Below are 15,595 nucleotides of genomic sequence, written 5' to 3'. Positions count from 1 at the left end.
ACAGAAGTAGATAATAGGGAGGGGGATAGAGATAGGGGTTCCCTATTATCTACTTCTGTTACACATGTACCTAGAAAATTAACATGTCAGTAACTTGCAGGCGTATAGGCGTGGCCCAATCCATCAAGTATATAGAGTGTAATCGTTCTGGATGGCAAATTAATACTGGGATGATAAGTAATGGTTATGTTTATTTGTTTTGCTACAGAAGTAAAGGAGAGCCTGTCACCACTCAGATCTGAGGATGAAGTGGAAGAAGAAGGTAAAATATACATCATGATATATAATATATACATATATACAGGGTTCTCCAAGCTTTTTCATTATAACATGGCGGGTGCTGCCTTTACGGTCCTAGTTGCAAATCGCCGAAGGCGATTTGCGAGCTAGGGGGGTCCGGGGGCTATGATATTTAGCATGGCGGCTATGATATTTAGAGTGGCGGGTGCATTTTAGGATGGCGGGGCTCGACGATAGCCTGGCGGTACAAGTGCTCTTGGAGAACCCTGATACACATATATATATGTCAGTGTGCCTTTATGAGCTAGTAGCTATTGTAGCCGAACTGCAGGCCTTTATACCTTATCAGATTATTAATAACTTTGTGTAAAAATTTGGTTTGGTGAAGGATTGGAACCCCTTCATCCTGCTCTTGTTGCATGCCAGTTAGAGATCATAGTGTGTTATTGTATGGTGTGTGTGTCTATATTGATTTCTGTGTAGATGTTTAACTTTTCTATTTTCTCAACTTGTATTTTCTGTGGAAGAAGTTGATATCTCATGGCTTTTGGCTTGCAGGAGTTGATGATACTAGAGCCAATGCAGGAGAGGTAGCCGAGATTGTGGACATTCCAGGGGAAGCTTTGGTAAGTTGTTAGTTGGATAGAAAGTTTTAATAGAAAACTGAGAATCTTTGAAAAAATTCTTGAAAAGATAGTATCTCAGTGTATAGAAACATGCAGATGTATAAATAATAATTCACTACTACTATTTGCTAATAAATATTCCTTCCTAATATTGCAGATTATTGTAATAGCATTTCTCCTTAATTTATGCCTCTTTTTAAAAGCCGTGCACAGTTACTCCGATCTCTTGCTTAAATTTCTAGCCTGATGAATCAACTATGTAACAAATGCATGTGCCACTTTGGACACGTCTTTGCAGGATGTTGATTTGAATCATGGCAGAATTGCTAAGATAGAGCATTTGGAGCATTTGACATGTGTAGAGGTAAGTGTAGCAGTAAGCAATATGACTAACAATTGCCTTATTTTTATTATTAAAAAAAAGTGATAATAGATTTGACTAGAGTTGTGCGATGGGCAAGGGATTGTGGCTGACAATATCGGCAAGTAAGAGTGCTATGTTCTCATTACTATATATCTCTGTAGCCATGTAATGAATCCTAATACAGAACCACGTTGTGTGCGGAAGTGACCGCTGTGTTCGTTTACCTCACAGACGATGTGCTTGAGACAGAACCTGATTAGTAAGATTGAGAATCTGCATATGCTAACCACGCTCAAGGAACTAGACCTCTACGACAACCTGCTCACAAAAATTGAGAATCTGGATCAGTTGACTAACTTGGTGTGAGTAGTGTGTTGTTGCCATTCTATGGCCATGATTTATGTAGGTAGATATGCCGGGACTGAGATTGCATTCAGATATGCCAACAGGTGTGCATACGTACTGACTTTCAAGCGCAAACACCTACATACACACGGGAACATACGCGCGTGCTGTAATAAATATACACATCGATCGTCGTAGTTGTCGGTACACCCTGTATGGCAGTAGGATGATGGCGTTTCGGCTGCTTTCAGACACCTGGATCTCTCGTTCAACCGGATTGCTGCGATCGAGAATGTTGCGAGCCTCGCTGCGATTGAACGCCTCTTTCTCATCAACAACCGCATACCGAGGATAGAAAGCCTGAGCAGCATGAGCAGCCTTGTCATGCTGGAGCTGGGCTCGAACAGAATACGCGTATGTCAACCACACCTGACGTCAGCTGTTCCAACGATGAATCGCTAAGTCGACGATTCGTCGCTCACCATGACAAATATAGCTTGCTTAGCGGTTCGTGAAAATGAGTATTGACATAAATAGTGAACGGATATTTTACTGCCACTGGAATCCAGTTTGAAACACGTTTTATTATGATTATTTAGGCGGATGTTATATTGTCGATATTGGCAAAAAGATTAATGCGTCTGGCTGCATGTAGCTATTGTATAAATAGGCAGGTGGTGCCCATGCTTGCATATAAGTAATGTAGTAAGAAACAGATGGGATCTCCCCTCAAAATTTGTTCAGGTTTTTTTTCCATGTACCAGATAATTAGCTGTGGGTGGTGGCATGTATTATAGATGTTGACCAAATAATTTTTTACTTTTTATGCAGAAAATCGAGGGTCTCGACTCACTGACAAAGTTGGAGCAGCTCTACTTGGGGAAAAACAAGATCACAAAGTTAGAGAACTTGGAAAAACTGGTCAACCTTCGTGTTCTTAGCATGCAGGTAAAACAAACTCAGTGGATACATCACTGCGATCGGGTGAATACAGTATGGAGAAAAACCCATGGTTACCACGAACTGCTGATTGTAAACTGTTTATGTTACTTATGCAAACACTAAGTATATGGCCACATGATAAATCTAAATAAGATGATTAGACTGATTATGTAGGACTAATGTGAAATGGAAAAGTCTGCAATCTTTGTCTACACAGTACATTGCATCAGTGTACAATTTCTATACTTACTTCAACCATCTATCGTTGTTTTTCTCTCGGATAGCTACAGACGGAAATACACAGCAGCAAAAATGCAAAGATGGGTTATTTTTAAAATCCACGTTGCTTTGTACGTTGTATCTGTTCAAAGTAAGAACACTTTATTATGGAAGACCTGAGACGACATGCGACTTTTTGAGTTTCCGAGTTTCTGAATTTCCGATCAATATATATAAAGTGTTGAGAGAGTTGTAGAAAATGTTTGAAGTCCAAAAATGAACACAATGCGCATGCGTTATTCCGTGACATTAAAGTCGGTTTAAATTTAGAATCGCCTACCATGAGATTAGTTGTGTGTTATTTAGCGGAAAAATACAATTTGAATTTAGAATCCCCTACTGTGAGAGTAAATGTGTGTTGTTTTAAGCGGGAAAGAACAATTTAAATTTAGAATCCCCTACTATGAGAGTAAATGTGTGCCTTTTTTAGCAGGATAGCATAATTTAAATTTAGAATCCCCTACCGTGAGAGTAGTGTGTTCGTTAGAATGTGTGTTCTATTAAGCGGGAAAGCATAGGGCCTAATTTAAATTTAGAATCTCCGTCATAATGCATGCGCAGTATGTCTGTTTTCGACTTAAAAACGTTTCTAAATGCGTGTTCTCACGTGTTTACATTCTTCCCTGTGTGACCATTGCTTGACCTCCATCTCTAGTACGATATACGATACGAAATTCAGAAACTCGAAAACTCGGAAACTCAAAAAGTTGTATGTCGTTTCAGGGCTTGCCGCTTCCATACTGCATAACCTTTGCTGTTATCTTTCGCTGGATGTATCGCATGTTCGTGACAGATGATTAAGCTGTACCTTACTGTGTTGTAGAGTAACAGGATTGTGAAGATGGAAGGTCTTCAGACACTTGTCAAACTAGAGCAGCTCTACCTCAGTCACAACGGTGTGGAGAAGGTGGAAGGACTCGACAACAACGTGAGTGCTGCTAGGAAAAATTAGAGTGAATACGATTCTAATGGCCATTGATTTATTATGTATTTATGGTACCTATCAGCCAGGTTAAGCCAGCTTGTATCTTGTGTGGACATGCAATGCAATATTGAAATTCACCACATTTGAATTAGTAAGATTCAGATCAAGGTTTTCAGCTGACCACTGTGTCTGGCTGAATCCTTAAAGAGATACTCTACTCTAGAATTTGAGAGCATAATTATTATGACAGTAGATTCATAAATAATAGCACATACAAATACAAATATCTATAATTACGCATTCACGTTTGTCATAAAACTTTGGTCACTGGATTTTGGGCACTGACATGACACCCGCGATCGTGCTGCCACCCTGAAAACGTTGTGCATTTTCCAATTTATTTTGCACGTTACAGACCAAGGGCTAATCACAAAAGTGCAATTATATTTATACTTAAATGCTATTTAACCTAACGGTATTCATTTTATGACAAATTTATCCATAATTATTTTAACTGAAACTATATGTCGTTCATAAAATATTGCAATCCCTTTGCTCTTAAATTAATAAATAAGAAACACCTTTGGTCTGTAGCCCTTGGCTGAAAAGTCCATTTGCGCAACTTTTCAGATAGTGCGCTTTGAATGGCACCACCGTCGTTGTAATCAAACTGTAGTCGTTAGTTTAAAAACATTTAAAAAAAAAATATTTCGAATGGTGGTTGAACCATTACATTTTTCATGTAGCGTAATTTTAACCTAAATCAACTGAAAATAACCCTAGAACATAGAGCCAAGTATTCCTTTAATACCATTAGCGGTTTGCTCACTCGGGGCTTAGATCCGTTGATTTTCTATGAGATCTGCTTGCGCATGTCTGTAAAGCTTTGACTTGTCACGCAGGTCAAGTTGAACACACTGGACGTCGCTTCTAACCGCGTTCGAAAGATAGAGAACGTTAGCCATCTGCTGGAGTTGGAGGAATTCTGGGTAGGTTTACAGCAAGATTAGTAAGTAAATCTGCGTGATACACGAGTACTCTGTGAGAACGTTTGCTGTTGCATACCATTAGCATTGCTTCCTCTGCCTCCAGATGTTTACTGGCAAATGTAAATAATATAGAAAACTTAACGGCATTAGTAAATATGTAGAAAGCACAAATACAAAAAATGTGATGAAACGTAGTCAGAGTGTACACACACCACGTTCGTTACAGCCACGTTAGTAATACTACTCACTAGATGGAACCACCTTTGCACCCTGCCTGAAGTAATTCTTTCCAGTGACGAGTCCATTACTAACTATACCTTGCCATGAGGTGCCGATTGTTTTCAGTGAAGCACTCTAGGCTACCGCAGTGGAACAATGACCCATATGTGGTAGTGATCCAGACAGCTGTTGTCAGAAACAAAATTAGTCTTAACGTCGTCTGTTTAGTTTTTTAACCAGTAACAGAAGCATAAAGTTACGAGAACGAAAAATCCTAGCAAATTTCACGAACAAAAAATTTACGAAACGTAATTCTGCCAATAGTCTACCAGAAAAAAGTCTAAATGTTAAGACCAACGTTACGAGCAATTTTGTTTCTGACACTGACCCCATCGGTGGATCCTTTTCAGGGCAAGGGTATTTTAGCCTAACAACCTCCCCCCTCGGGCGCTTCGTGCCCTTGAGCTCGCATGATGCACCCTCCCCCCCCTAGAATTAACTTCTGGGACCGCCACTGGCCATGTCCGGCTGCTCAGATGAATTTTTTGCCGCGATGTCGTTTTCACGCTTTCACGCTGCGCTGCCCGTGGTTTCGCTCCACAGTTCAACAACAATGCGATTGACAACTGGGCAGACGTCGCGCAGCTAGCAAACGCCAAGAATCTACAGACGGTCTACCTGGAGGGCAACCCGCTGCAGCACGACACCATGTACCGCAAGAAGATCCAGCTCGCACTGCCCTCCGTCGTCCAGATCGACGCCACCTACACCCGGTAGAGGGCGCCTCCTACACCCGGTAGAGGGCGCTGCCTACACCCGGTAGAGGGCGCCTCCTACACTTGGTAGAGGGCTCCGCATACATCTGATAGAGGGCGCCTCCTACACTCGATCGAGGGAGCCACCTACATCTGATAGAGGGAGCCACCTACACTCGATAGAGGGAGCCACCTACATCTGATAGAAGGTGTTACCTACACTCAGTAGAGGGAGCCACCTACATGTGATAGAGGGTGTTACCTACACTCAGTAGAGGGAGCCACCTACATGTGATAGAGGGTGTTACCTACACTCAGTAGAGGGAGCCACCTACACCTGATAGGTGGAGCCACTTTTATTTGGTAGAGGGCGTCGCTTGCACCTGCTAGAGGGTGCCACCTACACCTGATAGGTAGAGCCACTTTCACCCGATAGTGTGACTTGCTTATACCAGATGGAGAGCACCACCTATACCTAACAGGGGGTACCACATACACCAGACAGGGTGCCCCCAACACCAGATAGAGGGTGCAGCCTACACCAGATCTCGATCCTACCCCTTATTGTCCTTGGTGGGGGCGGAGGTGCTTGGCTGGCAGGGTGGCGTTGCCTGGGTGGGTGTGAAGTGAGGCAGCATATGGTGAGAATGGTGTGTGGGGGCGTGCGTGGCATGGGGAGGAGAGTGGTGGCCGTGTGTGAGCCGAGGCTGCATGGGAGATTGGCAATGGCATCAGCTTGTAGCCGAGGGCACATTGGTTTTCGATTCTGCATGGAGTTTTCGCTTACGCGGTTGCAGACCTGCCAACTCTCACGGATTGTTTATTTTCCTGTCGATGGAATAGTCTATGTTCTGCATTCTGTCCTTGGATAGGTGCAATAAATACGGCATTACGGACATTCTTTAAATAGTACGATCTAGCGAGCAATTGCTACAAAAGCTATAAAAGGAAAAACTTGAACTAAGCACCAACAACGTTTATCTAACAATATATAAATGCATTTTCTTGTAGGCAGAGTCACTAAAGTTGAGATTAGAGTGTAACACTTCAGTACTACTACTAGCTGCATGTCATGTAATATATTGTCAATTTTTGTTAATTATATTATCAGACATCTGATAGTTATTACTAAGTGTGGCAAAATAGAATTGGCAAGTCTGCTCTTGTAAGACACCATGTTGAACTTGCGATGTGCAAGTGGAAAAACGTTCTCGTCTGATCTCGTGACTGACAAGATAAAGTGATGTGTACTAGCAGAACAGAATTGTGGAAGAACAGAACAAAAACAGAACACTAAGCGAAAATTGGAATGTCGGCTTGATTAGTGAATGTGCAAGCGCGAACATGAGACATCAATCTATGTGCACCTGCCGGTTGAACATGTGTGTGGTAAATTCACAGATGCACACAGAGTGTTGATTGTTGCTTGTCTTTAAACATTGACAGTTGTTGTACATAGATGTTATTGGCTAGAGCAGGAACGATGAAATTCGTGTCGTTCCTGGTGAACAGTTACTGAGCAGTTGTTCAACAAAATGCTAACATTGATGCGGACTTTACATTAAAGCTTCTACAATTACCAAATCTGTTGTTCTTGTCATCGATATATAATATGCTTGTGCGTAATGGAAACTGTGGAGCTGTAGAAAGGCATTGATAACGTGGGAAGGTAGTCGCGACGAGCACGTGGTTTATGAGGAAGTATAGCGTACACGGATCCTGGCCTTAATGTGGGAGAAACTCGTTTGGCAACAGTAGTTTCCCCCCGTGCTAGCTGTCCCGCGTGTTAGCACGTTAGCGTGTTAGCACGTTAGCGTGTTAGCTGGGGCCAACGTACTCTGCGCGAGCGAGCGTACAGGAATTAGTTGTCAAACGTGAGACGGCTGGTGACATGACGCGACACGTCACCAGTGTGTGTGTCCATGATTAAGGAACACGACATTTAAAACTGGATGTGTTAATTGTGTTTGGCGGACTATATTTCCAGGTGGGGCCGCGTGCGTGTGTGTGGCACTTCTTAATTAGCTACTGTATTTTAAAACGGTTTATCGCGAAGCTAACTCGTTATATTAATGTTAAAATGTAAACATAGTTCGTGTAGGCGCACCTAACAACCACACCCACACCTCTGGTATCCGAGCAACCCCTCCTTTCATCCATGGCATCCCGACAACCACGCTCACACCCCGGCGATTCTCACCATGACAATATTCTATGATATGTACTGTTGTTTTACGAGCTTTTCATCTCTCAACCGATGCACGGAACTACACAACACGTTCGTACTTTGTTTTATATGTTAACTCTAATGTAGATCTATATACCTAAGCTTTATGTCAGTCTCAGAACATAGCATCACCCGATAGGTAGCTACAGTGAGTTCCGTAAACCTGCTACTACGCATGCCGCATATTTTGCTCAGTTCTAGTCGGCTGAGCCCAGACAATACAACTACCCACACACGAGCAGACAGACTCACGGACACACTCGGGCTGACGAATGGGCTTGTAGATAGGGGGAGCGTGCGACCGAGAGAGAGAGAGAGAAAGTGAGAGGGGGAGAAATAGAGGCAGAAAGAGGGAGAGAGAGAGAAAGAGAGAATTATATAGAGAGCGAACGCGCGCGAGAGGCATCGACAGAGAGAGAGAGAGAGAGATTGAGAAACAGAGAGAGAGAGAGATTGAGAAACAGAGAGAGAGAGAGATTGAGAAAGAGAGAGAGAGAGGGAAAGAGAGTGAGATATAGGAAGAGAGGCATTTGCCTTGCAAACGTGTCTGTGCGTGTCTTAGATGTGTACGTCGTGGTTCTCATCGTTGCTTCTGTGAACGTGTCTCTAGAATAAGCAAGCAGTGACTGCGTGCGAACATTGCGTGTGGTACGTATGAATTGATATTGTATATACATGCAGACATAAATTGATTTACGAAGTAACTTACGAACCGCCCGTGTGTGTGCGTGGTGTGTGTGGTGTGTTGTGTGTGTGTGTGTGTGTGTGTGTTGTGTTGTGTGTGGGTGTGTGTGTGTGTGCTGTGTGTGTATGTGTGTGTTGTGTGCGTGTGTGTGTTGTGTGTGTGGCGTGTGTGGTGCGTGTGTGGCGTGTGTGTGTGTGTGTGTGCGTGTGTGGTTGTGCGTGTGGTCGTGGTGTGGTCGTGTGTGTGTGTGTGGTGTGTGTGTGTGTGTGTGTTGTGTGTGTGTGTGTGTGTGTGGTGTGTGTTTGTGTGTGTGTGTGTGTGTGTGTGTGTGTGTGGTGTGTGTGTGTGTGTGTGTGTGGTGTGTGGTTGCGCGCGGCGGGGGGGTGCGTGCGTGCGTGCGTGTGTGAATTGTGTGTGTATGTGTGGCGCGCCGTGCGTGCGTGCGTGCGTGCGTGCGTGCGAGTGCGTGCGTGCGCGCGCGCGCGGTGTGTGTGTGTGCGTGCGTGCGTCGGTGGGTGGGTGCGTGTGTGTGCGCGCATATATATATTACTATACTATAGACTGAACCAAATCAGCTGTTGTCATATCGCAGGTGAAGGAGTAGAGCGTATCCATCGATATAGCAAGCGGCAAGCGCACACGCGTTTAGCGAGGCACAGAACTACAACGTGCTTAATGCGTAGAAGCTAGGTTCTCACATTCTGAGAACGAATTTTAAAGCTCGCAAGCCGGATATAGTTTACGCATGCGCGTACCTATCGGTGGTATATCTTTGAAGGCGGACCCTCTCTTCGTTGTACGGTGTAGATATCAATTAAGCTAAATGCAGTAGGTAATATCAAGAGCCCATTAACCCATTAAGAGGGGTTAATGGGCTCTTGGTAATATGCATTGCTGTACCTTAGTTCTTCCATAATTCGATACTTTTTTACGTACAGTTGCATTAATATAGTAGCCATAATGATGATGATAATAATAATAAAAATAATAATGATAATGACAATAACAATAATGATAATGATAATGATAATGATAAGGATAATAATAATGATAATAATAATAATAATGATAATGATAATGATAATGACAATGACAATGATAATGATAATGATAATGATAATTATAATGACAATGATAATGATAATGATAATGATAATGATAATGATAATGATAATGACAAATAATAATAATAATAATTAAAAACATTAATAATAATAAAGCACACGTGTGTAATATAGGGCGCCTTGCTGTGGCTAGTACGGATCCGCTGGTATAATGTCTTTCACCGACCACCCACGCTACGTACCGATCCCGACGTCTGACGTCATCCCCAGCCATGAGTCCCATGACGACCACGAGCGCCGACCGCACTACATGGAGATGGCTCCCATAGCCGTGCCGGAACGTACGTCCTAGTCATTATCACACAATCACGCCGCCTCGCGTTGTCCTGGCGTGTAAGTGTAAATCCCATTTAAATACAAGAAGTCGAGCCTTTAACCCAAACCAGTCAACACACTTCCCCATAAAAAGCGCGCGCGTGTGTATGTTATAGCCGCAGTTTTGTCTTATAAATTACGTTTTAATTATGTATACATATACGTGTACATAAATATACGTATACACACACGCGCGCGCACGCACGCACGCACGCACGCACGCACGCACGCACGCACGCACACACACACACACACACACACACACACACACACACATACGTATATATCTTTCTAGGAACCAACAGCAACGCTGAAGTTGCTGATAGGCCGGAGGTACCGAGGCGAGCAACCTTTCCTCAACCTGCCTCAGAGAGACGCCCTGACATAGCGCCTCGACAGCCAGAGATAACAGACAGACAACCCGATACAACATACAGACAACCTGAGACAACATACAGACAACCAGAGACAACATACAGACAACCCGAGACAACATACAGACAACCAGAGACAACAGACAGACAACCAGAGACAACAGACAGACAACCAGAGACATCAGACAGACAACCTGAGACAGCCAATGGACGTCCGGAAATAGCGCACTATCCAGATCTTCCAGAAAGGGCACATGACCGTGATCACGACCACGATATGGGAGGGAGTCATCATGAGAGAGATGACACGAGGCGAGGCGGGGACGGGGGGAGACACGGCGGCGGAGGAGGAGAGAGAGGAGACACGGGAGGTCCGGAGTGGGGAGGCCGTGAACCGAGAGGCTATGATCCTCGCAATGGTCTTTACCCAGGTCCATATTTTGTTGGGAGTTCCGGGATGTACCCTCCCTCATACATTACAGCAATACCGCAGGTGAGTCGTAGCTCGGTACCGGACGGTAAAAATGCTCGTTATATATCAGCATGAAAATCATTGCTAAGTAAATAAGGAATTGAATAAGTAAACAAACAAACAAACAAATCAATCTAAACCTCACGCCCACAGACAACCATACACGCACACAAGCCCACGCACGCACCTGGCCACGCACGCGCGCACGCGTAGATTCTCCGTATACACGACTAAAAATGTATGTAAATGTTAACGATGTGTGTGTCCTTTCCGATATAGGCACCATCGGTTGGCAAGGGACGCATGGACGTTAACATGTATGCGAACAAGAAGACGCTTGGTATCGGCTTGATGGACCTCTCCACCTTCGCAGCAAATGTTACGCAGGTAGGGCCTACTGCATTTCTGTCCTATATAAACATGAGCAGAATGTACCCGGTGTAGAATGTTACGTATGATCCATACATATGTTGACAGTATCAGCACTTGCAGGCACTGTTTAAGGCTAGCTCAGCGACATATTTAGTAAATTCAGTGGGGACCGATAGATAGCTATTTCAGGCAATTCGCGACACCACTTTCTTCGAAACGATGTTAGCAAATGCTACACAGACATATACCCTGTATTTCTCTTATAAGCATAAATATAGAATGTGTACGCGATGCACGGCGTAACCGCCGTTATGTCATTCTTTAGGGCTAACCTAACCAATGGCGACCAATTGAGAGCTGTTTATGGATCACGATAGTTAATTATGTAATGTAGTTGATTGGCTATAATCTCTATGCTAAGAAATCTCTCGGATTATCGCTATATGCGCGTGTATCTGTTTATAAATCAAAGTTTATGCGTGTCTGTGTACTAACGTGGCTTCCTTCCCTCGTGATCACAGCTTCGGACAGTGATGAGATCCGGGCCAGACTTCCAGGAGTTCTACTACTTTCTCATCGCGATGCTGTCCATTTCGATGGCGCTACAGGTGTTAGTTGCCATCGTACTCATGTACACAGGTACGTAAGCGTGTCCCGTAAGTTTGTCACCATCGTCAGTTTAGTCGTTATACTGATCGTTATTCTCGTCGTCATTGTTCATGTTATTTTCACTGTTACTTTCGTTGTTAATTGTCGTTATTATTGCCGTTGTTATTGTCTGTTGTTATTGCCATTGTTATTAACTTTGTTATTGTCGTCGTTACTGTCTCTATTATTGCCGTTGTTATTGTCGTTACTGTCTCTGTTATTGCCGTTGTTATTGTCTTTGTTGCTGGCTTTGTTATTGCTGTCGTTTTCGGCGTCATTCTAATTGTTATTGTCTTTGTTGCTGTCTTTGTTATTGCTGTCGTTTCGTCATCGTTATTGTGGTTGTTACTGTCGTCGTTACTATTGTTGTTATTGCTGTCGTTGTCGACGTAGTCATTGTCTTTGTTACTGTCTTTGTCATTGTCGTCGCTGGTGTTCCCGCGTCATTCCTTCACCGTCACCTAGCTGCTTGTGTTTCTTGCAGCACGGCACGACATCAAGGAAGAGAAATACCAGAAGCGGTGCGACATGTGGAGCAACGCCTCCGTACTTCTCATCGTCCTCATCACCATCACCAACCTGCTTGTCACGGGATTCATGGTCGACAACCGCGTAGACGCGCTAATGGCGTGCGCGCGCCGCTCCCCGTCGCACGCAAACATGGCCGCTGAGTCGCACCTGGCCTACCAGGGATCGAGACTGGCCGCCTACTCTCACGCTAACGTGACGCGTGTCATCGCTGCAGGAGTGCTCTAGGAGGTAGTGGGCTAGCTAGCCTGCTCTGGCCAGCGAGGTGTCATAGCTGGTGGGTGGAAAAAGACGTCGTCTTGTGTGAGAGATCAAAATGCAGACTGCTGATGTCTTTAGAAGGCACTTTAGGTAGCATGCGGGTTATATATTATCATGTGAGGCATCAAACCTTCGAGGAATCCAAAGCGAATACATTTATGTGAAAATACGAAACGGTTCAACAATCAAGAATTCCGACAGTTTCCCCTTCCTTCATCCTTTCGTCTATTTTCTACTTGCCCCACCCTCCACCCTTGCTTCCACTTTCTACTCGTCCCCCTCCACCCTTTCTCTCACTCGTCGTGAATGATGGGGTGTAAGATGTGCGAAGAAAGGTCCGGTGCCGGTGAGGTAGGGCCAAGTAAGATGTGGAAGAAAAGAAAGGTGTGATAGGAGGGCCAAGTAAGATGTGGCAAGAAAGGTGGAAGTGAGGGCAAGTAAGATTGTGGAAGAAAGGTGAATGAGGGCCAAGTAAAGGATGATGAAGAAAGGGTGTAATGGAGCGCACAGTAAGATGTGGAAGAAAGAAATCGGGAGACAGGAGTGCAAGTAAGACGTGGAAGTGAAAGGACTGTGATAGGAGGGGCAAGTACGCATCGTGGACAGAAAGAAAGGGAGAAGGAGTGGCAAGTAAGGGATGTGGAAGAAAGGTGTCGGAAGGATGCTGGCAGTCCAAAGATGTGGAAGAACAATGGGTGAATTGAGCATTGTAAAATTGTGGAAGACAAGAAAGGGAGAAGGACGTGCACAGTAAGATGTGCGAAGAAAGGGGAAGGAGGCGCAGAGTAAGATGTGGAAGAAAGAAAGGAGAACGGAGTCGCAAGTAAGATGTGGAAGAAAGGGTAAGGAGGGGCCAAGTATAGATGTGAAGAAAGGGTGAATGAGGGCATGTAAGATTGTGGAAGAAAAGAAAGGGGGTGAAGGAGGGCAAGTTAAGAGTGGTGGACAGAAAGACAAGGGTGAAGGATGGGCAACGTGAATGATGTGGAAAGGAAAGGGTTGAAGGTAGGGCCAAGTAAGATGTTTGGAAGAAAGGTCGTGCAAATGGACGCGAGAACACGCTGAAGGATGTGCGAGAAGAAGAAGGACAGGCGGTTGAAAGGAGGGCCGCAAGTCAGGATTGAATGTGGAAGCGAAATGAAGGGGTCCGAAGGGATTGCGGGCCCAAGTTAAGACTTGTGGAAAAAGAAAGGGTGAGGAGTCCGGCAAGGTAAAGATAGTGGAAGGAAAGTAAAATGGGTGAAGGAGGGCAGAGTAAGATGTGGAAGAAAGAAAGGGTGAAGGAGCGGCAAGATAAGGATGTGGAGAAAGGGTGAAGGAGGGCAAGTAACGATGTTGGAAGAAAGAAAAGGGTGAAAGGCACGGCAAAGTACAGATGTGCGTAAGAAAGGTGTGATGGAGGGGAGAGTAAGACTGTGGGAAGAATGCCTGTGTGTGAGGAGTGGCCAAGTAAGATGTCGGAAGAAAGAATAGGGTGAAGGAGGGTCATAAGTAAGATTGTGTGAAGTAAAGGAAAGGGGTTGAATGAAGGAGGGCAAAGTAAAGATGTGGAATGAAAGAAAGCGGTTGTAGCAGGGGGAGGGCGAAGTAAGAATGTGGAAGAAAGGCGTTGGAAGTATGTCGAGGGCAGTATGTAAGAGTGTGGAAGACAAGAGATGGCGTGAAGGAGGGCAAGTAAGGATGTGCGAAGAAAGGGTTGAAGGGAGCAAGTAAGATTGTGGAGCAAAGAAAGGCGTTGTTGAAGGGCAAGGGCAGACAGGTAAGATTGTCGGAAGACAAAGAGAACAGACAAGGGTGAAGGAGGGGCGCAGTAAGAGTGAAGAAAGGGTGAAGAGGCGCAAGTAAGATGTGGAAGAAAGAGTGAAGGAGGGCCAAGTAAGATGTGAAGAAAGGGGTGAAGGATGGGAAAGCTATTAGATGTGGAAGAAAAGCGGTCGTGATTGAGGGCAAGTAAGATGTGGTTAAGAAAGAAAGTGGTGAGGGAGTCGCGCAAGTAAGATGTTGGGAATAGGACGGAGTTTGAGGGGTCGGGGCAAGTAGAAAATGAGAGAAAGAGTTTGAGGGTGGGTGGCAAGTAGAAAATGAGAGAAAGAGTGGAGGGTGGTGCAAGTAGAAAGTGAGAGAAAGGGTGGAGGGGGACGAGTTTGGTAAAACACTGGGAAGCAAGGGGTGGTGAGGGTTGGGATCAAGTAGTAAGTTAGGGACCGGGGGAAAGAAAAAGGGGATGAAGGGAAAGCGGGAAACTGTCGAATTCTTGATTGTTGAACCGGTTTCGTATTTGTCACATAAATGTATTCGCGTTTCTAATTCCTTCAGAACGTGTTTTGCCGCCGTCACTCGATAATATATAACCCGCATGCTATCCTAAAAGGTGCCTTCTAAGACATCGGGCCAGTTCTTGCATTTTGATCTCTCACACACAGAGCGACGTCTTTTTCCACCCACCCATCTTTATGACACCTCGCTGGCCAGAGCAGGCTGAGCTAGCCCACTTACTCCTAGAGCACTCCTGGCCAGCTGATGCACCGCGTCAGTCTTAAGCGTTGAGAGTAGGCGGCCAGTCCGATCCCTGCGTAGGCAGCTGTGCCGACTCAGCGGCCATTTTTGCGTTGGAACGGGGAGCCGGCGCCGTCGGCAGCGCATTAGCGCGTCTACGCGGGTTTGTCGACCATTGAACTCCGCGTGACAAGCAGGCTTCGCCCCGCTGTGGCCCGGGATGGTGGATGAGCGACTGATCGAGAAAGTACGGCAGGGCGTTGGCCTCGCACAGTCGCACCCGCTTGTGGTTTTCTTCTTCCTTGATGTCGCTCCGCCGTGCCTGCACGAGTATACCACAGAGCCGGCTACAGGTGCGGTGAGCAGAATGACGCGGGCGAACACAGCGACGACAAGGAAAATTTTCTTC

General features: G+C 45.0%; 2 protein-coding genes and 1 long non-coding RNA gene across 4 annotated transcripts in view; all 3 read left to right on the top strand.

Moving 5' to 3' along the window:
* Positions 1-7,268, top strand: part of LOC106814204 (protein phosphatase 1 regulatory subunit 7-like) — an 11,135-nt gene extending 3,867 nt beyond the window's left edge. The window contains exons 2-10 of the mRNA XM_014818501.1: positions 209-262; positions 799-866; positions 1,165-1,230; positions 1,462-1,592; positions 1,827-1,989; positions 2,407-2,523; positions 3,620-3,724; positions 4,624-4,710; positions 5,533-7,268. Of these exons, the coding sequence (XP_014673987.1) occupies positions 209-262; positions 799-866; positions 1,165-1,230; positions 1,462-1,592; positions 1,827-1,989; positions 2,407-2,523; positions 3,620-3,724; positions 4,624-4,710; positions 5,533-5,706 (965 nt within the window). The 3' untranslated portion in view covers positions 5,707-7,268. The remainder of the gene's footprint in view (positions 1-208; positions 263-798; positions 867-1,164; positions 1,231-1,461; positions 1,593-1,826; positions 1,990-2,406; positions 2,524-3,619; positions 3,725-4,623; positions 4,711-5,532) is intronic.
* Positions 7,269-8,330: 1,062 nt separating this feature from the next.
* LOC106814207 lies at positions 8,331-12,984 on the top strand. 2 transcript variants are annotated; one of them, XM_014818505.1, is made up of 6 exons: positions 8,331-8,559; positions 9,835-10,001; positions 10,331-10,902; positions 11,161-11,268; positions 11,775-11,892; positions 12,386-12,984. In XM_014818505.1, exons 2-6 carry the CDS (start codon positions 9,872-9,874, stop codon positions 12,655-12,657), a joined length of 1,200 nt encoding a protein of 399 aa, XP_014673991.1. In that variant the 5' UTR covers positions 8,331-8,559; positions 9,835-9,871; the 3' UTR covers positions 12,658-12,984. The 2 variants fall into 2 exon arrangements, with proteins under 2 accessions (XP_014673991.1, XP_014673992.1); XM_014818506.1 differs by having other exon boundaries at positions 8,389-8,559; positions 9,854-10,001.
* A 490-nt stretch (positions 12,985-13,474) lies between these two features.
* On the top strand, positions 13,475-14,794 carry LOC106814208. Its single transcript, XR_001394571.1, has 3 exons — positions 13,475-13,506; positions 14,526-14,550; positions 14,747-14,794. It is a non-coding gene; the product is annotated as an uncharacterized LOC106814208 (long non-coding RNA).
* The last annotated feature ends 801 nt before the right edge of the window (positions 14,795-15,595 follow it).

This window comes from Priapulus caudatus, unplaced genomic scaffold, assembly GCF_000485595.1.
Source record: "Priapulus caudatus unplaced genomic scaffold, Priapulus_caudatus-5.0.1 Scaffold884, whole genome shotgun sequence".
Classification (NCBI taxonomy): Eukaryota; Metazoa; Priapulida; class Priapulimorpha; order Priapulimorphida; family Priapulidae; genus Priapulus; species Priapulus caudatus.
The sequence above is the reverse complement of the archived record's forward strand: the minus strand, read 5'-3'. Positions and strand labels throughout refer to the sequence as shown.

Coding starts and splice junctions, on each gene's coding strand:
- LOC106814207 (XM_014818505.1), top strand. CDS start 9,872: ATGTCTTTCACCGACCACCCACGCTACGTACCGATCCCGACGTCTGAC. Junction 10,002..10,330: donor TCCCATAGCCGTGCCGGAAC/GTACGTCCTAGT, acceptor ATATCTTTCTAG/GAACCAACAGCAACGCTGAA. Junction 10,903..11,160: donor ACATTACAGCAATACCGCAG/GTGAGTCGTAGC, acceptor TTTCCGATATAG/GCACCATCGGTTGGCAAGGG.